General features: G+C 37.8%; 1 protein-coding gene across 4 annotated transcripts in view; it reads left to right on the forward strand.

Moving 5' to 3' along the window:
* TMTC2 (transmembrane O-mannosyltransferase targeting cadherins 2) overlaps positions 1–27,787 on the forward strand; it is a 546,198-nt gene that overhangs the window by 423,349 nt on the left and 95,062 nt on the right. For all 4 annotated transcript variants that reach the window (XM_043969066.1, XM_043969069.1, XM_043969067.1 and 1 more), the window contains exon 10: positions 12,138–12,252. In XM_043969066.1, the coding sequence (XP_043825001.1) occupies positions 12,138–12,252 (115 nt within the window). The remainder of the gene's footprint in view (positions 1–12,137; positions 12,253–27,787) is intronic.

A 27,787-nucleotide genomic window follows, 5' to 3' on the forward strand; every position in this document is an offset into this window, starting at 1 on the left:
CAGAGATTCAGTGCAATATTCCACAGTGAGAAAGCATTCCTCAGCGGCCAAACATCATCTGCCTCCCCAGCCTCAGAGCTATAGGCCAGAGAGGTTTGTGGGATGAAAAAGAAAGTGATGATGGAGGGATTTGTAGAATTAGGTGCTTAGAGGCACTGCTTAGGGATTGAGGTGACTGGGTGACATCAAACCCCATGGGCAGAGTCTTCAAGTTGGGAAATGGGAGATGCTTTAACTATGGAATTTCACTGGATGCACAGGGCTAAGACGAAACCAGGCCTGGGATAATGGAAAAGGTTGCTGCTGTAGATTTTTCTTTCCTCCTTAGAATCATGAATTTAGCACTGGCAGGGACCCCGTGGGTAATCCAGCCCATTTATTTCATTTTAAAGTTGAGGAAAATGAGGGTGAGGAAGGTTATATGACCAATAAGACACAGGTAATTATCCTTGGCAAAATTTGAACCCAATCCCCTGATTCCAACATGAGTTCTTCAATATACTATCGTGATCTGTTTTATTTTCAGCTGCTCCTAGGGATATCAAGGTATCTCATTTTAAACTGTCCACCATTTGGTTATATTTTACTGAGAGAGGTAAAGTGGAACAAGGCAGACAGGAGGAAAGGAAGCACATTAAGTAGGATTTCAGGATATCTTCTTTTAGAAGCACACAGTTCTGTAAATTTCTACATGATTAATTAAATAACATATGTAAGAATATGAGAAAATACAAGGATTTCAGAAAGGAGATAAAAGTTGTGTGAAGAAATCTAGGTTATTGAAAAGTATGTCTCTATATTCTGTAGAAAGGTATAAATATGGGATGAGAAAAATAAATTGGGGATTAGTTGAGTAGGAGGCAGAATAAGAAGCTAGAGTTCAGGAAACTAGAAAATCTGAGATTTAATAGAGAAAAGGGATGCTCGCAGACTTTCAGGCAAAATGCACTGGAGAGAGACAATTAATTGCATGTAGGAAGAATGAGGATTAGCAGTAACATCAAATGTAAGGAAATAGACATTATGCTTAACAGCCCAGAGGGCTGTTTAAGGTAAGCAATGGATTATTCTCATTACATTAATTACACAGTCACTTAACTGGGTAAATCACAGCTGCTTTTCTGTATAGTTGAACTTGTGTATGTAAATACCTTCTATGAATTCCACCACAGCATAAAGTTGACGTATACAATTAGTTTTCTGAAACCATTGATCTTTGTGGTTTTTAAAAAAAGAATTCTACTAGTAAATGAAATGATTGAATTCATGTTCAGTGTTAGCATGTATCCTTTGATTCTGTTTTTGAGGTTCATCCATGTTTCTTCTCCCACTTATGTAAATCATTAGACAATATAATCTAATCAGAAGAGTTCTAAAATCATAGTCATGAGGTGTTAAGTCTATCATGTATCTTTGAATATGTGGTAATTCTAATGTGAAGAAATGGCATACCACCCCAGTATCTTTGCCAAGAAAATGCCATGGTCCATGGAGTCACTTAGACTCATATATGACTGAATTGTTGTCGTTGTTGTTGTTTCTCCTTCATTCTCAAAAAAGATCATGTGATGTCATGACTTGCCATGAATTGGATTTAAGTGAGAGAGGGCCGTGCAAGGTCACCAAGCTCACTTTCTCCTCTACAGCCATGTGAGTCCAGTGGCAAGATATATATCAGGATGACTGGAGATGGCCTTGCATGTTTAAGGCAATTGGGGTTAAGTGACTTGCCCAGGGTCACACAACTACTAAATGACCTGAGACTTCTAGATGGCAGTTTGACTGTGATGATCCATAACTCAGATAATGAACAATACAGAGAGATTTCTATCTTCCTCACCTCTCTCCTTCCCTCTCAAAAGGGCACTGAATTTATGGAGACCTAAATGACCAATTTACACATTGCTAGTGATAAAGAAATAGATGACACCTTAATTTCTCTTTAAGTAGATCTGAAAGCTACTTTTCATTATAGTTAAAGTTGTCACAATATTTTATGTTGATTTGGGAGTCCTGCTTTTTTTCTTCCCCCTTCTCTTCTCTATTCTCCTTCCTCCGATTCCTCCCTCCTCCTCCCTTCCCCCTTCCTTTCCCTTCTCCTACCATGATCACCACATTCCTCTTCATCTTCTGTCTACCACTATTACAGTTCCTCCTCCTCCTCCTCCTCCTCCTCCTCTCCCTCCTTCTCTTACTACTACCATTGTTGCTACTGCTGCTGCTGCTGCTACTGCTACTACTACTACTACTATTACTACTACTACAGGGTGGGCCAAAAGTCATGAATATTTAATAACACCTTATTTCTTTTGTTTTGAACTTACAATACCAGCATAGCATATATAGTATATGTATAGAAATTGATTTTACATTACATGTGAAAAAGCAAATCTCAGAAATGGCAATAAATAAAGAAAAAATAATTTAAAATTTTTTTGTTTGTTTTTTGTTTTTTGGTGAGGCAATTGGGGTTAAGTGACTTGCCTAGGGTCACACAGCTAGTAAGTGATAAGTGTCTGAGGCCGGATTTGAACTCAGGTCCTCCTGAATCCAGGGCCGGTGCTTTATCCACTGCGCCACCTAGCTGCCCCTATTTTAAAAATTATTAAAACATTGGACCTCTTCATGACTTTTTGTCTACCTTCTACTACTGATACTACCACCACCACCACCACCACCACCACCACCACCACCACTACTACTACTACCACCACCACTATTACTACCACTACTAGCACTACCACTGCTGCTACTACTACTACTACTACTACTACTACTGTTACTACTACCAATGTGTAGTAGTCTGTGTGACCTTGATCAAATTATTTAACTTCTCAGGACCCCAGACAACTCTCTAGACTATAAGTTACAGATAAGTTGTGTGAAAGGAGTCTCCATACTGAAGTGCCAACCTGATGAAATCCAATGGCTGATTTAAAAAATAATAATATAGCATTGTAAGGGCATTTAAAATTTTCTATTCACTTTCTTCACAGCACCTTTGTAATATAGGGTGTGATGGTTTGTTTCGACCAGACCCATGAAAACTTGGCTCAGATGAAAATTCGGTACCTCATCCTGGGGTGGTAAAGACCCTTGCCTATGAGTATGTAGATATCATGTGTCCAAGGCAGAGTGTGAGCCCAGGTGCTGGCTCTAAGTTTGCCATGGTAAGGGAGGCAGCACAAGTAATTTGATGGTGATGTTCTTTTTATAGCATTTTAGTAATCCATCAGCCCCAACTTTTCTAGCAATTTTGTATATAATTTTCACAGCAAAGTTTGTGCCCAAAGTAAAAGACTGACTTCATTTTTCTTGAAATCCTGCCATGTAGACGTCACATTTTAAATATAGAAATTGCTGACCCATTGATCTTCATGGTGCTACTGAAATGTGATAATCTCCCAAGGAAATTGAATATGTCCAATTAGAGACATATTCTATGTGTTCCCAAGAAATGCTATAGCCCTTGATAGGAATCATTTTACAAAGGAACATGCCTTTTCATTTCTTTTACCAGGAAGGCGACTCGTTGACAATTCTGAAAAAAAAATATATTTCTTTCTTCTTACTTCCTCTTCCCCTTTCTAACCTTAAAGTGAAATTCCATCCTTCCATCTAGGCTTGTTCAATCAAGTGTTCTAAATTTCTTGTTAGACACAATATCCTGGGTGTCTCACAAGAATTTTCTATTGCTTTTTCCTCTTTTTTCCTTTATTTTACATGAAGTGACTGCTCCACTGGCTTTTAAAATCATTTGAGTCTTGTGTTAGGCATACATGCAAATTTTGGACTAAGAGAATGACATTCTCTAGATCAATAGTTCTCTCAACCCTTTTGGTCTCAGGACCCCTTTATGCTCTTAATTATTGAAGACCACAAAAAGCTTTTGTGTAAATGGGTTGTATCTATCAATATTTTCCTTATTAGAAATGAAAACATTTTAACTTTATTATGAAAACAGTTTTGGCATTGGAACAACCTGAAAGGGGCTAGGAATCTCCAGACCCCACTTTGAGAGGCCCTAGTCTAGGTGGCTCATAAGGAAGATTAATCAGACAGCAATTTGAAGAGTAGATGACAGAGGAAAGGCTGGAAAAAGGAAGGCAATTAGGACAATATTATACTAAGTACAGGCTAGAAGATACAAGGGTCTGATGTAGGATGATTAGAACAGGGGAGGAGAAGAGAAGATAAATGTGAATGTTATTGTGGATATGTTCAATATTTTTGAAATCACTTTTTTCTTCCTTTCTGAGATATTGGGTTGTTGTTAAATCCTTTTTTGTTTTCAGTCAAGACCAACTCTACATGACCCTCTGAGATTTTTTTGGCAAAGACATTGGAGTGGTTTGCCATTTCCTTCTCCAACTCACTCTACAGATTAAGAAACTGAGGCAAACAATTTGCCCAGGGTCATACAGCTAGTAAGTGTCTGAGGCCAGATTTGAGCTGAAGGAGATTAGTCTTTCTGACTCCAAGCTCAGCACTCTATCCAGACTGCACCACTTATGAAAGTAGTAAGTATGAGAGAGAGACTGTTATTCCAGGAAAATGTGAGTTTCTTTTCATTTCTTTTTTTTTAAAAAAATAGTATTTTATTTTTCTAATCACATATAAAGACAATTTTTAACATTTATTTTTTTAGAAAAATTGAGTTCCAAACTTTCTTTCTCCTTTTCTTCCCCTATACCTTCCCTAAGACAGTAAGCAATTTGATATATTATATATGTGTAGCCATGTAAAACATATTTCCATATTAGTTTCTTGAGTTTCTTATTTCTTGAGTTTATGAATTTTTGAATTTGTCTTTTTATCACTAGAGTGCAACATGGTACCTTGAACTAAAGTGGATACTTAATGTTGTTGCTTGTCCTTTGTTCTCAAAGAGGACCATGACATCAGGGTGATGTCATGACTTTACTGAATAAGATTTAGGTGAAAGAGGGCTGTGCAAGGTCACCAACTTCACTCTCTCCTCCAAAGCTATCTACATCTAGAGGCAAATATATTTCAGGATGATTGGAGATAGCCAAAGATTTTTTTTAAAGCCAATTGGGGTTAAGTGACTTTCCCAGGTTCACACAGATAGTGTCTGAGGTGAGATTTGAACTCAGGTCCTCCTGACTCTAGGGCCAGTGCTCTATCCACTGCACCATCTAGCTGCCCCTTGGATATTTAATAGACACTTCTTCAAAGAATGGATGGATGGAAGGATGGGCTGGTTGATGAGTGGATAAATGTATAGTAGAGGGTACCATCTTGATATTTATACCAAAGAAGTAATGGTAGGATATAGAATCAAAATTCATATTTAAGCATCAAATTTATTTCTCTTAAGTTTATTGTGATTTATTTTGGGAGTAGGGAGGAAGGGAACTAGTCAAATGGCAAAACCAAAGAATATATTCCTTCTATCCCTATGATTAAGAAACATATCTTTATTTTAATGATTAGGAAAGAAAGAATTTCACTGATTTTCAGTCAGAGTAGCTTTGATTTAAAACTCATTCTAACATATTTAGATATATTCTTTTTTCCTCCTTTATTCATTTTTATACTCAGGAAAAAAGTTAGAGTATATTTCTTGAGTAGTTTTGATCTATTATTTTCTCCAGTGTATAATACAACTTGCTTATACTGGCATTCAATGCTCTTCACAACTTGAATCCCTCGTTCACAACTTCAATTCTTCCTCTCCTCATCACTCCCAGATCCAGTTGTCAAACCCTATTGCTTATAGGTCCACAGCCTCCATCACATTCATGCCCTCTTTTCCACTCACAGAGCTGCCCTGGTTTAGAACCTGATCACTTTCTTGTCTCACCTGTTGCAAATAGCTTTCCAGCTGGAATCAGTTTGTCAGTGAGACAGCTGATTTAGATTTAGGTGAAAGCCTGCCAAAAGGGCCCAACTGACACCTTCCAGATTCTCCCTCCTTAACTTTACATAAGCTGTCCCATCATTCCACGAGTCCTCTTTCTCCTTTGCCTTTGCCTCATGCCCACAGTCTATTGCACTAAATTGCAGGCACTAAATAAATATTTGTGGAATGCATTGTTCTTACATGAAAGAAGACTTGATCCATTTTTTCTTCCTCTTTCTTTCTTTCTTTCTTTCTTTCTTTCTTTCTTTCTTCCTTCCTTCCTTCCTTCCTTCCTTCCTTCCTTCCTTCCTTCCTTCCTTCCTTCCTTCCTTCCTTCCTTCCTTCCTTCCTTCCTTCCTTCCTTCCTTCCTTCCCTCCCTCCCTCCCCCCTTCCTTCCTTCTTTTCTATTTATATATGTCTTGAATCCTCCAGTAAATTATTAACCTCTATAGAACAAGGGCCATTCAATTCTTTTTGCTCTATCAATGGCTATTCATTAGCCATTAACCATTTCTGCATTAGCTTTTAGTTGTTTTTCAGGTAACTGTATATACCATTATCCTCACAAGATATTTCTTGAGCACCCACGATGTGCAAGGTATTGTTCAGGATCCTGGAAATACTGGATAGGATAATATAGCCCTTGTTCTATAGAGGTTAATAATTTACTGGAGGATTCAAGACATATATAAATAGAAAAGAAGGAAGGAAGGGGGGAAGGAACGGGGGGAAGGAAGGAAGGAAGGAGGGAAGGAAGGAAGGAAGGAAGGAAGGAAGGAAGAAAGAAAGAAAGAAAGAAAGAAAGAAAGAAAGAAAGAAAGAAAGAAAGAAAGAAAGAAAGAAAGAAAGAAAGAAAGAAAGAAAGAGAAAGGAAGGGAGGAAGGAAGGTGAGAAGGAGGAAAGAAGGGAGAGAGGAAGGTATGAAGGAAAGAGAAGGAAGAAAGTAGAAGGAAGGAGGGAGGGAGTAAAGGAAGAAGGAAGGAGGAAGGGAGGGAAGAAAAAAGGGAAAGAAGAAAGGAAGGAAGGAAAAAAAGGACTTATTAAATGCCTAATATATGCCAAGCACCGTGCTAAACACTTTAAAAAATATATTATCTCATTTGATTCTTGCAACAACCTGCAAATTAGGTGCTATAATAATCCTTATTTTTATAATTGAGGAAACTGAGGTGGACAATGGTTAAATAACTTTCCCAGGGTCACATGGCTAGTAGTAAGTGCCTTAGGCTGCATTTGAACTCAAATCATTCTAACTGCAGGGTCAGTGCTCTATGTGTTAGGTCACCTAACTGCCTCTCAATAGCAACATGGGATCACGAATCTAAGGCTGGGAGGGAAGTCAAAGGTCATCTAATCCAACCCCCTCATTGTACAGAGGTCCTCAAATGTTCTGTGACTTTGGTGTAGGTCACAAAGGTATGAAATGACAGAGCCAGGAAATTAAAGGATTTTTTACAATTCTCTGCCCCCCAGAGCCACTGTTCTTTCTACAATCGCCTGCTGCTTACATAAAAAAGATAAATAGCAATACATGGAAACTAAGCGTATGACCAACCTTGTTAACCATGGATGTGACAACATTTTGAGACAGAGAAGGAAATGCGTCTTTGTGTTGGACCTCTCCATGTAAAATAAACCAGTGCCATGTTTTAAATGTATAATGAGATTGAGAAAAAGTCTAGGCAATTGGTTTGAATGAATTCAACTCCATTTCTTCCTCCTTCCCCCTGCCCCCCAACTTGATGCCATGAAGTTTGATTGAAATTTCTAGCTCTCATGTGGTCATCTGACTCTGCTGGCATTGTCACAGTCTAGGCCAAATTTAGTTCTGTACCTTATCGCTCCATCCCAAAGCCATATAAGTTTGTGAGTCATTGATAAGAGAACAGCTAGTACTACTTTCCATATTTATGATATTTTCAAGTCCTTGGACGCCATCCTACAAAAGCATATTTCCAGTATATGTTTTATTGGGCTGTTACAAAATAAATAAAAATACTGCTGCTTCATATTGGAATAACAATTGACTCTCCCATCCAATTCAAATTGTAAAACCTGCTTAACAAAACAAAACAAGAAATGAGACTAGACAGCCAACATCGCAAGAAAATAATGTTTTACTCTAGTGAAATAACAGCTCCTCACTCTGGTCTGTTGGTCTGGAGAAACAAAGAAAGAATTATGGCATCATTTATTAATTTTATGAAATAATTCTTACAAAAGGATAACATAGCTTGCCATCTTTATAGTCTTTTTTTCTCTCTCTCTCTTTCCCCAAATAAACATGATAGAAGCTAGAACATTTGCACTTAAAATAGACATGAAAGTCATAGCATCATAGATTTGAAGCTGCAAGGGACCTTAGAGGTCACCTAATCCAACTCTCATTTGAGAGAATGAGGAAATTTAAGGGGCTGCTACTTATCCAACCTGACACAAGAAGCAGCAGCAGCAGCAATCACATTTATATGACACTCTAAGATTTACAAAGCACTGAACAAATGCTATATCATTTTTCTCCTCATGATGACCCTGGGAGGTCAGTACTATTATTATACCCATTTTATTGAGGAGGAAACTGAGGCAGACAGAGGTTAAATGTCTTGCCAAGCTAGTAAATGTTAGAGGATGATTTGAACTCAAATACCCTAGACTCCAATTCTTGCTTTCCATCTACTGTACCACCCAGTAATAAGGGAGGCCAGGATTTTAACTCAGGTCCTTTGACCCTGAACACAGTGTTCATTTTACTGTGCCAAGTTTTCCTTTCTTGACTTTACAACTAATTAATCTACATATATATGATGTGTCATGACAATGCTTTTAAAAGACTGGTAGAGTAGATAGAACACTTAATTTGGAATCAAAGAAATTGAGCTCAGGCTCTGCTTTCTGACATTTATTAGCCGAATGATTATAGGCAACTCATTTATAGCATTTGTTAAAATGCTATAAATTGTATAAAAATTTGTAAAAATAAAGTTTATACAAATTTTTTTGTTTATGGTTTTTTTTTAATTTTACAAAAATAAAGGTTTAGAATAAATGTTCTTTTCCTTCTTAGAGCCATCCTACAAAGATAACCAACTGAAATACAGGGCAGCTAGTTTGCACAGTGGATAAAGTGATGATCCTGGAGACAGGAAGACTCATCTTCATGAGTTCAAACCTAGCCTTAGATACTTATTAGCTGTGTGTCCCTAGGTAAATCACTTAATGCTCTTTGCCTCAGTTTCCCCATCTGTAAAATAAACTGAAGAAGGAAATGGCAAACTGCTTCAGTATCTCTGCCAAGAAAACCCCAGATGGGGTAAGGAAGAGTCAGACATGACTGAAAAAAATCTAAAAAGCTGAAGTACAGCCAAGCAAAGAATTGTTTTAACTTGATATTCTTGAAGTGAATGAGATTAAGGAAAACTTTTTAAAAATAATAAATATTCCAACTTTTGGCTTTCTGCTTATTTTTATTTGTATCAATGTACTCTTTAATTTGGAGCACCGTAACCATGTGGTTGGGCTATGCAAATATGCAATTTCTTTTTTTCCCACAATTTTTTCCATTTCTTTCTGTGCAACTGTTTTCCTGTGCATGTTTTCTGACCTCTAGAATCCTGGATGTAAGAATTGCTAGAAGAATAGCCTGGGGGTCCCCAAATCCTTGGGTGTCCCTTAGTTGATGCCTGAAGATAAAAGGTTGTAGCTCAATTTGAGAAGGTCTCTGCTTAGCTTTATTTCCTGTTCTACTAATCAAAGTTTAAGAGTATTCAGGATGGTTGTAGTTTGGGGATCAATCTTTTAAACAGGGTTTTGTTTTGTTTTTACCTTCTCTTTCTCATTTTAAAAACTCAACAAATAAGATGGTGGGGAAAGGAGACAAATTTTCATGAGTCATTTTGTGTAGGAAGAATAGTTAGTAATTGGGTTTCTGTAGTTAGTAAGACTTCACCCTTGTAAAGAGCAAACAAGTCTCCTTCCCCAACTCCCAATGATACCACTGTATCATTATAATCACCATTTTTGGTATGGTTAAAATATTATAGAATAATGAAAGGAAGGCAATGGTTGTCAGAAAATAAAAGGACTTTTGAAGTCCATGCAGACAGCACCTGGTGGGGATGATTTGGATTTGAAATTTATTTTAATATGAATGGTAGATAATGCCAAAAATTGATACTCTTTCTGTTAGCTCCAACTATAGAAACAAGTGCTTCATGGGAGTTAATATTTCATCTATTTTCTTCATTTATTCATTAATGCCACTGATATAGTTTTTAAAAAATCATGTAGTTCAATACAGAATTGTAGTTTACTCTAAGTGACAAAATCCAGGAAAGTTAAACTAATCTCAGTTCTTTAATACCACATTGTATCTCTAGTAGTAAATGGGTTGAAATTGGAAAACAGAGTCAAAATCCAAAGTTCTTTCTCCCTCAGCATATTGCTTCTCAAACCTATAGCACTCAATATTTCCCAATAATCTCCCATTCAAGCACCCACTGGACCTTACCTACTAAGCTGTCAAGATCAAATGAGATCTAGCATTTGGAGACTGGCATCACCTGGTTTGAGTTATCACTTTCAAGCCTACTTTTCCTCAGTCTTTTATTATTTGTATCCTCAGCTCTTAGTACAATGCCTGACCCATAATTTGGATAGGGATAGAGAAACTGGACCTGAACTTTCTTTAGTCTAGGAAACTCTCAAATGGGGTACCCCCAAACAGGTTAGCACCTTCCTTGAAACTTACAGTCTTAAGAGAGTTGTCTGTTTCAGAGGTGTCCAAACATTCCCTAGGGCTGTCCAATCCAGATTAAAATGTAATTGAGAAATATTTAATGAAATAGAATATAATGGAGATAATGTTAATGTGTGGTTTTATAAGTCAATGTGCATCCCTCAGAGATCTTTATGCACAGTTTAGTGGGGTCCATTTCTGTTTGTGTTGGACACCATTGGTCTGGAGTATTGAGACATTAAGAGACTAGTACAGGGGCAGCTAGGTGGTGCAGTGGATAGAGCACCAGCCTTGGAGTCAGGAAGACCTGAGTTCAAATCCGGCCTCAGACACTTGACACTTACTAGCTGTGTGACCTTGGGCAAGTCACTTAACCCCAATTGACTCACCAAAAGCAACAAAAAAGTGGTAATTAAAGAGACTAGTACAGTATCCCCATAGCAAGGAAATGTCAGAGATGTAACTTGAACCTCAGTCTTCATGATCTAGAAGCCAGCTCTCCTGGTCCATTATGGCATAGAACCTTTTGGTCAATCAGCCAGAGAACGAGCATTTATAGCAAATACTAGGCACTTAATAAATACTTATTGTTTGGTTGATTTCTGCTTTCACTTGTGCATGTATCAGTAGCAGCTTTCAGAAATTATTCATGACAAGGGATCAGTAGTAATGAAAGTCAATACCTTTTATATTTGTCATACATTTAGGAAGAGATGTTCGATTTCTTTTTCTGGATTGCATTGCCTAGGGAGGGCATAGTTTAAAAAGATGTCAAGTGTATTTCCATGTTAATCATGAATGTAATGGTCAATTAATTTTGATCACATTATCAATGTCTATAGGTAGTTTATAATCTGCCAGGACCATGCTATAAAAACCAAGGAGGTCACCTTAGAAAAATATGGCTCAGTTTTGATACTCCTAGTAGCAGCTATACCTTGTTTAGTCATTCACTCATGTCTTTGTGTCCCCATGCACCAAAAGATGCCAATATTCTCCATGGAGGTTTCTTACTAAAGATACTGGAGTGGTTTGTCATGTCTGGAATGCACTGTCTACTTTTCAGGTGTTCAGTCATTTTTCAGTTATGTCTGCCTCTTCATGACCCCATTTGAGGTTTTCTTGGCAATGCTACTGGACTGGTTTGTCATTTACTCTTCCAGCTTATTTTACAGATGAAGAAACTGAGGCAAACAGGGTTAAGTGACTTGCCCAGGGTCACACAGCTAGTGAGTATCTGAGTCCAGATTTGAACTCATGTCTTTCCTGACTCCAGACCCATAACTCTATCCACTGAGCCACCTAGCTGCTTCCTAGACAAACAGAGGTTAAGTAACTTGTCTGGGTTCACATAGCTATTATGTATGTGAGGCCAGATTTGAACTTATGTCTTCCAGATTCCATGAGCAGCACTAGTGCACTGAATTTGGTTCTCTACCTGTGACTTACCATCTCTCTCTCTCTCTCTCTCTCTCTCTCTCTCTCTCTCTCTCTCTCTCTCTCTCTCTCTCTCTCTCTCTCTCTCTCTCTCTCAGGCCAATTCCTTCTAGAAGAAGCACGGGTGATAGAGGCAGCTGAGATGGCTCAGAAAGCAGCAGAGCTAGACAGCAATGAATTTGACGTTGTCTTCAATGCAGCCCACATGCTCAGGTGAGTCTCCTTTGGCCTGTCATTCACCTGCCACCCTTTGATGCCTGAAGACCTGGTTTGGAGAGGGTTGTTTCTTGGCCAGTCTTTTGAAGATTTTCCCCATTATTATGCACGAAGATATGTTTTGCTTATTTGATCTCTGGTGACTGTTTTGTGACTCTCCATTTTTTAAGCTTCACAAGCCAGTCTATGGAAGCTTTTTTCTTTTTTTAAAATAACCTCATAATCAGTGCTTTGCCTTCATGCTGAAACCATGTATCTTCTTTCAAAACTTCAACTTTTTGACTTGCAACTGAACCATTTTAAAAGCTTGATAAAAGGGGGCAGCTAGGTGGCACAGTGGATAGAGCACTGGCCCTGGATTCAGAAGGACCTGAGTTCAAACCCTGCCTCAGACATTTGACACTTAACTAGCTGTGTGACCCTGGGCAAGTCACTTAACCCTCATTGCCCTGCAAAAAAAAAAAGCTTGATAAAAGAGCAAGCCAACAATTTTATAGAAACTTAGAAGGAGATAGGGACTTTATATTAGCAGTTTAAGGATCTCCTGAGAATGGAAACCCCCTCCACCAATGCAGGTCAGCAACTTAGGGTCAGAGAGTTACCAATAACATGGTTCAGCTTATATAAATAACATGGAAAAGTTAGGTGACTCATCCAGGGTCATATAGACAGTATATATTAGGATGTGAACCTGAGTTTTCCTGGTTTGGAGGCTCACACTAGCCATGAAACCATGTTGACTTTCTTAGGAAATTTGAAGTTAATTGGTGTGGTACAGAGGATGGCTCTGACCTGAGAAAATCTCATTTCAAATCCTGCCTCCAATACTGTGTGACCACAGGCAAGTCACCAAAGGCCTCAGTTTTCTCATCTATAACATCCTAGATTTCAAAGGGACCTTCAAAGTCACCTAGTATTAGTCTCCCCTCCCCCCATTTTACAGATGAGAAAACTGAGGCTCAGAGAAGTTAAATGACTTGTCTAGAATCACATAGCTAATAAGTTACAAAGATGGGATTCATATCCACATCTTCCTGGCTCCAAGTCCAGCCCTCAATCTATTCCACCATTTTGGTAAGTACCTGGGATGGAATATGTTGTATCAGAGGTCTGTAGAGCCTTCAAACCCTTCTGTTACTTCAAAGGAAAATGCAATGTTATGATATTGTATAAATGGTGATAAACACTATTGTTTGAAAAGACATTATTTCATTCTGTTAGCCAAAAGATGGACTCTTTCCTTTCCCCTTCTTAAAGTGGACGTGCCCTGTATTTCCATTTCATTACGCTCTTGCTTCAAACTCTAAAATGAAGACAGCATCCCCATAACACTTGCTGGGCTTCCTTTTTAGAGATGGAATTGTAATTATGGAGATTGCTTTTAAAAGGTTGATGGTAAAGGTTAGTGTGCGTCTACCAATTTAAAAGAAATCTACTTTTAGAAAAACAAAGGAGCTATTTCCCAGGTAGTTCAGGCAATTAGCATGGGATTATCATTAGCTAGAATCCTATCTCAAATGTCTTTTTTTTTTTGGCTCATCTTTTCTCAGCCTTATGATAAGAAAATGCAAAACTAGTGAATAAGTAGACTGTGCAGTTTTTGTTGAATGCCTTTACTCCATGTTAATTTGTGACTTTCATACCATCCTTGTTTTACAATTCACCCAAGAGAGATACCACCTGAAAACACAAGTAACAATTCAATTGGTTGGCTGAATATTTATGAATTTACTTGCCAGTCCCTGTGTGTTTTCATTATCAGATTGATTAATTGCCTGAAAGGGACATCCTTTCTGGCTTATTAGCCATTTTTTTTTTTCTGGGCCTGTCATTTCATCAATGGGGTGAATGCCTGGTGTAGATGTTCCCTCCATCAATGCATGATTGCAACTGCTCTCTAAGTCTTGGGGAGTTTACAGGAGGCAGTGAGAGCCTTTTTTTGCCCATGGGACAACAGCTAATGTGTGTGAAAGGTTGGACTTAAGTTCATGTAACACTAGCCCTCTATCCACCAGGACACGAATCCTTTGCTGTGTGTGTGTGTGTGTGTGTGTGTGTGTGTATGTGAGAGATAGACCCCTTTAACAGCCTTGAAGAACCTATGGATCCCATTTGAATAATACTGTTTTTAAACTCATATAATCAAATCTATAGGCTATCAAAAGAAGCCAAAGTTTAGTGACAATAAAGATATGTATGTATGTATGTATGTATGTATATGTATATGTATTATATATATTTGTGTGTAGGGATGTATTTATATATAAATAAATGTGTGCGTATGCATGTGTGTATATTTACATATCTATAAATGCATATATGTTTTAAAATGTGTATGTATGTATGTATGTATATATATTTATATATTTACATAAATTATATAACAAAAATATAATATATATTTGTGTGTATATGTCACACATGTGTATATGCATATTTCCCATCTGAGTTCACAGACACGTTGAAATCTATCCAATCTTCGGATCCCAAGTTAAGAACCACCAAAATAGGCCTTGCTGCTTTTCTATACCTTGTTTTTAAAGACTAGGCTGGCTATTTTATTGGCATATGAAATTTCTAATGAGCAATCTCCCTTTACAAAGGCAACATGGTACTTGCGCTGCCATTTATAGGTTGAAAATGTTGCCTGGAGACACTGAGAAACAAAGTGATTTGCCTCTTCCACACACAACTAATTCGTATTAAAAGCAGGACTACAAACAAATATAGGTCTTCCTGTCTTTAAAAACAGCCTTCTACTAAACTACATCCACTATTCCTTATTTGTATGATAAGGATAGGTATCCTTTTTGTAAAAAAGAGAAGTTCCTTTTAGCACAAGATAACTCCCTATATTGATGTTAAGACATTTGATGAGAAAGTAAAACTTATTCTATCATGATCATAGTTATCATCGTCTGCATGTAAGGCATTTTCCAGTTAATGGGCCGAAACTAAAACTTAGCCATATCAATGGAACTTTTGCCCCAAATCTTCATAATGGAATATAGAGCTTTCTGAATCTGCCTTTATTCTGGATGGAAAGCAGAGTTTCTGAAAGCCAGCTAAGTTGTTAAGAGGAGGCTTGTGATGTAGGAATATTCATATGATAAAAGGGTTTAAATTTATAAGGGCCTTTAGGGATCACCTCCTTCAACTCACTCATTGTACAGATATGGAAATTGAGGCCTACATCTGAGAAGTGACTTATTTAATTTCATACCGGGGATAGGTAGAATAGTTAAAATTTAAACTGAAATTCTCTGATTTCAGGTCTCATGTGCTTTCTTTTTTTTTTTTTGGGGGGGGGGGTGTAAGGCAATTGAGGTTAAGTGACTTGCCCAGGGTCACACAGCTAGTAAGTGTCAAGTGTCAGAGGTTGGATTTGAACTCAGATCCTCCTGAATCCAGGGCCGGTGCTTTATCCACTGTGCCACCTAGTGGCCCCCTGCATATATGTCTTACCTTCTCCTTAAGCCCATTAGTTACTATACAAGAAAGATCCCATTACACAAACAAACTGTTGGTTGTGTCTGGACAGACACCAAATCCTAATTCAGTGATACAATGGTAGTGGAACAGGGGGGCTGGGGCCATATCACATTAGTGGTTAGATCCTGTCAAAGCAGATGTCTTCCTTGCTTCCAGTTTTCACACATGTGGGGATGTCCGAGTCATGTAACCAACAAAATCCTAGGCTCTGGCATTTCTAGCCTTTCCTTAAATATTTGTGGTCTCATTTATTTCAGTTCAGCTTCTCTTCCAACAGTAAGGATTTATCAGCTGGAATGAAGGTTTAGCCTTGCTCTGAGTGACTTACAGCAATACATCAATCCTGCAGACATATTGGCAGAGCCCCAGGAAATCCTGCTACCATTTCTTTTGATATTCACAAGGCATGAACAAACAGTACTTTCGTTTAGATCATAAGGTGTTCCTTAGGATAGCAAATATGAGCTTTTTTCTTTCCTTTTTTTTCCTTCTGTATTTTTGTTTGTTTGTTTGTTTTTTTGATGAGGCAATTTGGGGTTAAGTGACTTGCCCAGGGTCTCACAGCTAGTAAGTATTAAGTGTCTGAGGCCAGATTTGAACTCAGGGACTCCTGACTCCAGGGCCAGTGCTCTATCCACTGCACCACCTAGATGCCCCTTCCTTCTGTATTTTAATCATGTCTAGTATATATTTCATAGCACATATTGGACACTTAAGAAATGCCTATGGAATTGGACAATCTTATTTTGAGGAAGTGGTTTGAATTTACACTCAGTACATGTTATTTTTAAGGAAATCATCTGGTATGATTTTTTGCTTGGGAAAGATCATCTGTCACAGTCTAACTATATTTCTTTAAAAGAAGTTTTATACTTTATATAGAACATTATCAGAGTTAAAATCTACCTAGAAAAATTATACTCTTTTTTTGGCAGGGCAATGAGGGTTAAGTGACTTTCCCAGGGTCACACAGCTATTAAGTGTCAAGTGTCTGAGGTCAGATTTGAACTCAGGTCCTCCTGAATCCAGGGATGGTGCTTTATCCACTGCACCGCCTAGCTACCCCCAAAATTGTACTATTTAAAATTTTTATTTGGAACGTATGAAATAAAACAAGCATTTCCATAACATAGAATTGTTAAAAAAAAAAGATTGTTGTAGATGAAATTGCAAATCTGTTATGGAAAATTTGCTATTCCTTTTAAATATATAATGATGTAATTAGGTAACTTTCTTCCTCCCCGTTTTTCTTCCCTACTCTTGAGGATGACTACTGTTAGACAAAAATATATATGTATATGTAAAAATAATTGTACACATACTTCTATTTATCAGTCCTTTCTCTCGATGCAGATAGCATCTTCCTTCCTAGGTCCTCTGGAGTTAATTTGGCTATTTTTTTGTGTGGGGGGGAGACAGGGCAATGAGGGTTAAGTGACTTGCCCAGGGTCATACAGCTGGTAAGTGTCAAGTGTCTGAGGTCAAATTTGAACTCAGCTCCTCCTGAATCCAGGGCTGGTGCTTTATCCACTGCACCACCTAGCTGCTCCCTGTGCCACCTAGCTGCCCCTATTTGGGTATTTTTAATAGTCAAAATGACTTAGCTGCTCAAAATAGTTCTCAAAACATGTTATATAATTATGTGACATATAATATGCAAACATATAATTAAATAATTGTTATCTTCTTTTCTTCTCTGAGTCTATACATGGTCCTCCTGATAGGTTAGTGTTTACAGTTTTATTGTGCTATATCCTAACAATTAATATGCATAAAGGTCTTTATGAGATACAGTAGGGTATATTCAGGGATATGCTGGAGACAGCTCTAACCAGCTTGTTAAGTTTTCAGTAAGTGTCTACATCTCTGAAATCCACAGTTATTACAAATCAGGGTTTGATTTAGTGTTTTCTTGATTCAGTAGCCTTATGATGATGTTAATAATATAAATACCACTTAAAATTACATACACGTATTCCCTTACCCTCCCCAGCCTTGTCTTTAAACATTGCTGGGCATGTGTTGCTAGAGAGCTGGTGTCAAAACCAAGTGGACCATAGGTTTGATTGCTGCCTCTGGTGTAGTTACTGCCTCTGTATGACCCTAGGCAAATTCCTTAGGCTACTAATTCCTGAGAATATGTTGACCTATTTTGGTAGATGATGTTCCTTCATTAGATATTTCCTATACTGATGGTATCACAGGTCAGGTTCCTATCTTTCCTCTAATAGATTATTTTCAGATATTTCATTGACTTTATTAAGATATCATATAATGCTACAAAGTATTCTACCAATATAATTTTTATCCATTTTGCGATTTCTCCAGTGTAAGGTACTCTCAGTGTGGAAATTCCCCCCACTGTTGCAAATAGGCAATTCATCTGGGAATGACAGTCTTCAGTGACTTGCACATGATCACTGAGCTAGGACATTGCAGCAGCAAGACTTGAATCTAGGGCTTGCTGAGTCCAAGGTTGGCATTCATTTCATTGTTTTATACTTCTGTATTTAAGGACCTTTAAAGAGTACTTATTATCATCAGAAAATAGTGCAATAAAACTGTATTTACCCATCAGAAAGATCATGCATAGGATTTTGAGTTCTTTAAGGGGACTGGGAGGTCATCTAGTTTAATCCATCAACAAGTATTTATTAAGAACCTACTATGTCCTAGGCACAATGATATATGCTGGGAAGACAAAAGAAACTAAATGAAGTTATCTGTATTGCCAAGTAGCTTATTCATTCATATTACAAATATGGTTAAGTGTCTGATTTGCACAGGGTAATAAACAGCAGAGCTGACACCCAAACTCAGATCCTCAGATAGTAAATCCAAAGCTTTTCTCACTGTCACAACACACTTGTCCCTTAAAGAGAATTTTAAAAAAATGAGACCTTGATTTAATTGGCAGAGAAAGCTACCAGTGTAGAATTTTTTCTAACAATATAGAATGGCAACTCCTTGCAACTTCTAGTCTTAGAAAGTATCTGGGGCATGGACAGGATAAGTGGCATGCCCAAGGTGTCACAGCCAGGATATGTTGAACCTGGGACTTTGTGACTCTCTCCTCTAGCCATTCTGCTGTGTCACCTTTTAAACAAACAAACAAACAAACAAACAAAAAAGCTATACTTCAAATTTATCAGCTATGTTAATATATTTTTAAAAATTAGCCTCTTAGCACTTTCAAGATTTTTGCCACAGAATCAGGCAGTATTGATAAGGAAATATAATGGAATTGTGGGTAGTTAGGTGGTATAGAGGATGAAGTGCTGGACCTGGACTGTCTTATTGGCTTAATAGCTGTGTGACCCTGGGCAAGTTAATTGCTATCTACCTTATAATCCTCACCTGTAAAAATAGAGAGAGGGACAGCTAGGTGGTGCAGTAGGTAGGTGGCTAAGCCTGGAATCAGAAAGACTCATCTTCATGAGTTCAAATCTGTCCTCATATACTTACTAAGTGTATGATCTTGGACTAGTCACTTAACCCTCTTTGCCTCATTTTCTTCATCTGTAAAATGAACTCAAGAAGGAAATGGCAAACCACTCAAGTATCTCTGCCAAGAAAACTCCAAATGGGGTCAGGAAGAGTCAGACATGACTGAAAAATGACTAACCATCTTGTTCTGGAGATGAAAGCAGGCAAAGCTACAGATACAAAGTGGAGTAATGATGTTTTACAAGAGTTGGTAAAAATCTCCTCATCCTGTGAGGGGTCTGGTCCATTAGTGCCATTTTCCTTTACTTTTAGATATTTCATTTATTTATTTTCACCATTTTGAGTAAAAATTTATTAAACATTCCTTGGCTTCCAGATGTGACCTTACATGCAGTGAGTAGCATAAAATACATCTCAGATCATAAAAAAAAACATGTAATCTTCCATCATGAAGACAAAAAGCTAAAAGAGTAGGTAATCCTGATGTAAATTTACACAAGTACAAATCTGTGATTCACTCAACATAGATGGTGAGCTCCCTATAGCTACCAATGACAATCCACCTGACTTAGGAGGTAAATCCTAGGAAATTGTCTGAGGCACATAGAGGTCACACAGCAGGCAATTGTCAAAGGCAGGATTTGAGTTCAGATCTTCCTAAACTCAAGCTCTTATACTCTCTCTGCTATGTAATACAACCTCTGACAAGCATATGTCTGGCATGTTTATCCAGATTCTTGACCTTCACAACAATGTAAAACTAAATAAATGGTTTATAGTTTTATAAAGAGAATCCTTCATTATTATTATTATTATTATTATTATCTTCTGGGGCTCCCCTTGTTTCTCCTCTGGCCCCCATCTACCTTCTGATCATCTCTTTTCCAAAGGAGGCACTCCAATGTTAATTGTATGTTCAAGGCTGGATTCTTTCTATTGGTTGACATTGCTTCAAAGTCATTTACTGCTCTTAGGTATCAAGTTACTCTAATTTCCTACTTTCTTGTCTTTTATTTTACTCTGGAGAAAACTCTCCTAGGGCATGACCTAATGAATTCTGGTTCAGATTTCCAAAGAGAATATGAACCAGAGTTCTTCTGTAATTTGGCTGGTGGAACGAACCTTCCTTGAATACTCTAGTGGGAATTTTTGACTATTTCCATACCAGATGAAAGTGCTTTTCTTGACATCTACAGAAATTGACTAACTTAGCTTTTTGTGTTTTTTTCCTGTTAGAAATTGAACTTTGGTATTTATGGGAATATCATAAACCATCCAGGACTAGGACATGCAGCAAGGACAATAGCATCTCTGGGCAAGATAATTTATTCCCTCCCCCTAACCCAATTTTCCTTTTATTAAGCAGGGAATTTTTTTTCCAATTCTTGTTCCTTCTAGAAAAAAAAATATATATAAATTTTCCTCCTTGCTCCAAGAAGGTAGTATGTTGATTCGATTCCCCTGAATATCTTTGTCGTTCATTTCATGACACATGTCACCACTGTTTGGTTTGATTTGACAAGGTCATTACCAATTCCTCTTTGTCCTAAGATAGATTGCTACCAAAGGTGGCACTCTCTGCATAAAGGTTGCTTCCATATGTATCCCTCTTCTTCTACTCCCTTCTCCCTGCCCTGTTCTCAGGAGAGCCACCGTCTCTAATTACTACACACTAGCTTGTTTGCTCCTACTCTATCCTAACGTGTCACTACTAGGCTGTGATGTTTGTCAGTGTATAGTCAGTATTTCCCTATAGTCATATTCCCCAGACTTTACCTCATTCTGCAGCAAATTCTTAGTCATCTTGCTGTTATCCTTCCTTTTTCCTACATCTTGATGGCAAAATTATTTTACATCAAACAATGCTTGAAAGCCAGAGGCAAAAAAATCATATGTTATAGAACTTTATTGTTGGTCTTTCTGTCTTGTCACTAAACATGAAATCTGACCCACTGGTGACTTTGCAAGATCTATTTCAACCTTCAGGTCTCATCTAAGATTGGCTGCCATTGGAGAGGTTACAAGTTACTAGGCTTCTAAGGACCTTCACCTTGCTTGGAAGTTTGATGGCTCCAATAATGGAATAATTGTACTGACCTTTTTTAAAGTGTTCTATATATCAGAGAAGCACTGGGTAATGTGGATAATATACCATCCAGGTGGCAGAAATCAGGAGCTTTTCATTTCTGTGCTGCTGATGGATAGAAACCTTCAACTTCATGTAACATTTCCATGTTGAAGGAAGGTTGGGGCATGATTTCAGTGTATTTCATGCTTATTGCCAGTTCTTAGTGTTCTAAATTATTTGAACCAGGGCATGTACTTGCTAGTTTCCTTTAAAGCACAGAACATTCAAGAAATCCTTCTTGGTCTCCCAAATTGTTAGTGGCTTATTAATTCCCCCAATTTCTTTGTGTTTATGTATTTTATATGTATTTGTAGACATGCTGTTGCATCTCTGCCTATCTACAGAATAAAAGCTTTTTGATGGCAACATTGAAACCATTTTTTTGTCTTCTTTTTTTTAATCTTCAGTGTCTAGCACATTGAATGACACTTGGCAGATTCAATGATTAAAGAATTGAATTGAATTCCTTCATTCTCTTACAGGATAAAAATTCCTGCATTTCTCTTAACCTTGCCCACCACATTTAATCTGTCACTAGGTCCTGCTGATTCTACCCCTCCAGTATTTCTCACATTTTCATCCCATTCTCTCCATTCTCATAGCCCATCAGTCTTGTTAAGACCTCTATTATTCTAATCTTGATCATAATGAAAACTCTTTAACTGGTATTCCTGCCTAGTTGCTTTCCTCTCTCTAAGCTCTTTCTTTGTGCTCATGTCTAATTGCCTTAATTGTAGTTTTTTTTTTATCTCTAAACAGAATGATTCTTAAAAAGCTCTGTTTTCATCCCAATCTCTCATCTATCCAATGAACAGTTGCTAGATTCTCATTGTGTTACTCCCCTCTAGCCTTAGCTTTTTCTTATCTCTTTTCATGTTCTGGATTTCACTTTCTGTATCAATAAAATTAGAGTATTTGCCACTTGAACATTCCTCTTCTTTCCTTGTTCCATGCCTTTATTTAAACCATCTCTTCTTCCTGAAATGCCTTTCACTTAGTACTATTTATTAAAATCCTTCTTTCAAGGCCCATGAGAAATGCCACTACTCCCCTCTCCCCAAAAGTTACTCTGAAACTTTGGGTCTTTCTTACAGCTTCTCCTTCATATTTTACCTAATACTCTTTTTTTTTCACACTTGATTCCTCTCATCTACTAAGGAGAGAGCTCAAGGAGTGCCTGGCCCAAATCTCATTCACTGTTTAATCATCTTTCTTTTCTAGATGTGTGGCAACCCAGTTCATCCTAAGGAAGAGAACTTTGCCATTTTTGGTTTCTTCCTTTCCCTCCTCCCTAAAAATAGCATGCCATCTTTCTTAGGGATTTGATTTCTTTTAAAAATATATATTTATTTCATTAAATGTTTCCCAATTACATTAAAAAATTTAATTTTTTTCTTAAAATTTTGAGTTCCAAATTCTCTCCCTCCCACCTCCCTTCCTCCTTGAGAAGGCAAGCAATTTGATATCAATGTGGAATCATGCAAGACATATGTCATTAGGGATTTTCAAAGATGGTTTCATTACTGTGAATTATAGGGAATTATATGAGGAGCGTGGAAGTATAGTGTAAAGTATACAATAATACAATTGGGGAGAAATTGGGAAACATAATCATATTGTTTTAATTTTCTTTTTTATTATGAACTCAACACAACAAACATTTAAATATATAAGAAATTAACAAAAATATAATTGTATGAACATACTAAGTGACTTCGAGCTTGTGTTTTAAAGTACACATTAAATTTAATAAGGTCATAACAAAATTGGGTTATTTTTTGTTCCCATCTGAGCTTCCTTTTGTTTTCTATTGTGTATTTTTCATGGTTTTATTGATTCCATTTTGAAACAAATAAGGGTAGGCAAGTAAAAAAATCAATATAATAGCCATATCTGAAAATGTATGCTTCCTTTAACCTTCCTTAGTCTAGCATTTCTATTCTAAGAACAAATAATGATTTTTATAATAGTTTTAAGAATTGATTCTTCATGAAAATGATGGACACCATACTTTGCCTGACTTGGTTTTTGATCCCTTCCTTTCTTCCAGCTCCTATCTTTAGGTGCTAATTTTTCCCTTTTCCCCCCATTAAGTTATGTTCATGGCATTTTATTTTATTTTATTTTATTGTTTTTTTGGTTTGTTTTTGTGGGGCAATGGGGGTTAAGTGACTTGCCCAGGGTCACATAGCTAGTAAATGTCAAGTGTCTGAGGTTGGATTTGAACTCAGGTCCTCCTGAATCCAAGGCCAGTACTTTATTCACTGCACCACCTAGCTGTTAATATCCATTAACAAGCATTTGTTTTCTCTCCCTCCCTTGTCTTCCTTTTATGAAAATTTTTTAAAAGAAGGGAAAAAGAATATTTTTGTAACAGATACACATAGTCAAGCAAAACAAATTCCCACTTTGATAATGTGCTAAAAGGTGTGTCTCTTTCTGCATATTTAGTCTAACCCTTTTTTTGTGAAGAGGTGAGTAGTGGCCTTTGTCAGACGTTCTCAAGAATTGTGGTTGATCATTGAATCTATAAGAGTTCAAAAATCTTAACAAGTTTCTCCTTCTTATAATGTTTTTGTTAGAGTATAAATTGTTCTGGTTCTACTCACTTCCGTCTGCATAAATATCTACAACTTTTCTGAGGCTTCTCTAAAACTGTCCCTTTTATCATTTTTTACTGTAAAATGGCATTCCATTACATTTGTCTACCATGATTTACTCAGCCACTCCCCAGTTGATGGCCAACCCTTTGATTTCTATTTCTTTTTCACAAAAATGCTACTATAAATATGTTGTGTATATACTTTTCTTCTTCTTTCTTTTATCTTTTTGCAAGATAGGCCTAGTAGCGGTATCCCTGGGTATGAACAGTTTAGTCAAATTTCAGATATCCTATACCAAAAGCTTCACTAACAGTGTATTAATGTGTCTTTTTTCCCAGAGCTTCTCCAATATTTGTCATTTTCCTTTCCTTTTTGTTTTGGGGGTGGGTGGGAGGGCGGGGGTCAACTTTGCCCAATCTGATAATACTTTTGTTCTGGTTTTTTTTAGTTGGTGGGTTGAGTTTGGCAAAGCTGTTGATGTTCAAGCCTTCCCACATCTGCCTTCCCTAACCCTCAGAGCCTCAGTGAGGTGATCTAGGGACTCAAAGCAGTCATTTCTTTCCTTGCCTCTCCATTTTAGTGTCTCCTCATTGGCCTCTTCCCTTTCCTTTCTTATGTAGTTCAGTCATTCTCTATGTCTCTCAAGTTTTCTCTTTCTGGTTAGTGAACCAGAAACAAGATTCCCTTAAGTGTGAAATAGCAGCTGGCTCTGCATCCTTGTTAGCTAGATTAACTAGGATCCTGCGGGCCCAGGACTACTGGGCCCCTTTTGGGCCTCTTTTTGAGCTTAACATTCCTCATTTTCTTCCTAGTTTGTAGGAGAATCACTTAAGATCATAGAGCTAGGGGCAGCTAGATAGCGCAGTGGATAAAGCACTGGCCCTGGATTCAGAAGTACCTGAGTTCAAATCCGGCCTCAGACACTTAACACTTACTAGCTGTGTGACCCTGGGCAAGTCACTTAACCCCAATTGCCTCACCAAAAAAAAAAAAAAAAAGATCATAGAGCTAGAGCCCTGGTGTCCTATGGCCAGAGATCTAGAAAAGACTTCAGAGGCCAGCTAGTCCTACCCCCCTTAAGTTTATGTATCAGGAAACTGAGTCTTAGATAAGTGAAGTGATTTGCCCAGGATCAAACCAGCAAGAAGTTATCAGAGCAGACTTTGAATCCAGGTTCTTTGGCTCTAGAGCCAAATATTTCCATAGATATTTATTTTGAAAATTAAAATATCTTTGAATCATTATGATAATAGTTCTACTCTTAAAGGACTTCTGAAAGGATTCCCAGTGATGCCTAGGGGTTATTGGATCACACTTTGTGAACTGTTAGTATAGTGACAGGGCAGATGAATTTATATTTACAGGTCCTAGAAACTGAATCTTGGTGGGGCTATTTGCTCTCTGTGTGACCTTGAGCAAAGTCATTTAACTTCTCTAGGACACAGTTTCCTCATCTAATAAAGGGGAGAAGTAGATTAGGTGATCTGTAAGACCTCTTCTAACTCTCACCCTCTAACCCTCTGAGGCTGTGTCAGATCTAAGACAGAAAATCTCTTTTAGCCAGGATGCTGGGACACCCCAGTGTACATCCCCCTTTGTTTTTTTTGTTTGTTTTTTTGTTTTTTGCAGGGCAATGGGGGTTAAGTGACTTGCACAGCGTCACACAGCTAGTAAGTGTCAAGTGTCTGAGGCTGGATTTGAACTCAGGTACTCCTGAATCCAAGGCCAGTGTTTTATCCACTGCGCCACCTAGTCACCGCCATTCCCTTTTGTTGTTATTGTTTAATTGTTTCATTCATGTCTGACTGTGACCCCTTGGGGGGTTTTCTTGACTAAGATACTGGACTGGTTTGTCATTTCCTTCTTTAGTTCATTTTACAGGTAAGGAAGCTGAGGAAAACAGGGTCACACAGCTAGTAAGTATCTGAGGTTGGATTTGAACTCAGGTCTTCCTGATTGCAGGCTCAGTATACTATCCATTGCACCACCTTACTGCCCAGTACCTTCCCAACTTATCTTCTCATTGACTTAGCCAATGACAGCCTATGATTCTCAGGTACTTCTCTACTTCATCATATTACAAAGAGCTCTTGTCTGCCACATCTTTGAGGGGGTGTGACTTGTTCCTGCGATTCTCAGCTGACAAATAAAAGAAAAAAGATTATATAACATTATACTTTTCAGTAGAATTTCACCCACCCACCCACCCCCATCTCCACAGTGCCTGGCCCCATAGATCTAAAGCCACATTAGAGTTTGCGAGATGCCAAAATAAATATTGTTCTTTAGCTAAGGAATATGGCCTAGAATCCCTCTCCTACCTGAGGATCACACTGAAAGGCCCTAAGGATTTCTTCGTTCTATCTACAGCACCTTTCTGGTTTTTAGCATCTTGTTTCCCATCTCGCCTCTTGAAAATGATTGTGAGAGTTTCTGAAACATATTGTCACTTTCTCAGTACTCCATATGAAGAGGATCATTTACTGGCATCATAAGGACCCTTTTCTGTCACTATTGGTGATTTTCTTCATGCACTGCCTCACACACAGGGGTATTTACCAACCTTCATGAGTCTGACTACACTGAAATTTGAATAGAAGCCTACATTTTCCTTAGTGTCAAAACTCATTCCTTATATTGGAAACATACCATAAGCAATGTGGCATCATGAAGAGAGCATTGACTGTATAATCAGAGGGGCCAAATGTGAATCCCAACTCTGAAATTGATTTCCTATGTGATAAGTGGACACGCCGTTTCCTCTGTCTGAGACTCAGTTTCCCCATCTGTAAAATGTCAGGGTTTGAGTCCATGATCGCTAAGGTCTCTTCTGACTTTTAGTTGCAGGATCCTAAAAAGATATGATTGTGTGATTCCTTCTCTATCTGAAAAGGCAGCATTTTAAAAATCTAGGTAGAAGTTCTCATTTTGGTGACCATTAGAAGGTCCCTGGCCCTCTTCCATCACTACTTATACTCCATACTTTTTAAGTTAAATTGCATCTACTTGGTTGGGCCATGGAGAAGATAAAAGGAGTTGACAGGGGCTCTATTTGTTCTCTACCATTTTCACAAAACCAGACTTGATATGTTCACTGAGGGCGGTGGCGTTGCTGGCCAGTTGCCTGGTAAATAACGCATGTGGTGAGTCAGCCACACATTCACAGTCTCTGCTACTAATTGCACAAGGGCTCCGGGCTCCAAGAGGCCTGTTAGGTTTTCACACAGCTCCTTTCATATGCTTCCATGAAAGAATTTAAAGGTAGGATTCCAAAAAAAAAAAAAAAAAATCTCAATATGGCAGATATTCAGTAACAGCAGAAGACATTTCTGTAGAATAAAATTTGGGTCTCCATTTTCACTCTCTTTTGAGGTGTGAAGAGTAGTAGTGACTTGAATGCTACATAAATGGAGTACATACTTATGCACTACCACTCTTATATTTCATAGTTATAAATCCTCACACAGACGAATATTGTAGCACTTCCAGAATGTGAAGAGAGATCTAGGCTTAACACCACAAGGGAACAAATCCTCTGGGGATGGCCATAAAACTTTAGTGCCTCTTCCATTTTAGCGTGCTAAAATGTGTGTGTGTTTACGTCTGAACATAAAATAAGTACATTTATGCTCATCTAAAAATTTTACCCTCATCTCGGGCAAGGAAGGACTCATATATGTGCACATATAAACATGTGCATATATGCACATATGGCTATGAGAGCTTAATTAACTTTTCCAAGGCCATACAGCCAGTATGGGTTAGAGGTAGAATTTGAACCCATCTCTTCTTTTTTTTTTTCTTTCATCATAATAAACATTTTTATTTATAGTTTTGGTTTCCAATTATATCCCTCTTTCCC

Source organism: Dromiciops gliroides, chromosome 5, assembly GCF_019393635.1.
Source record: "Dromiciops gliroides isolate mDroGli1 chromosome 5, mDroGli1.pri, whole genome shotgun sequence".
NCBI lineage: Eukaryota > Metazoa > Chordata > Mammalia > Microbiotheria > Microbiotheriidae > Dromiciops > Dromiciops gliroides.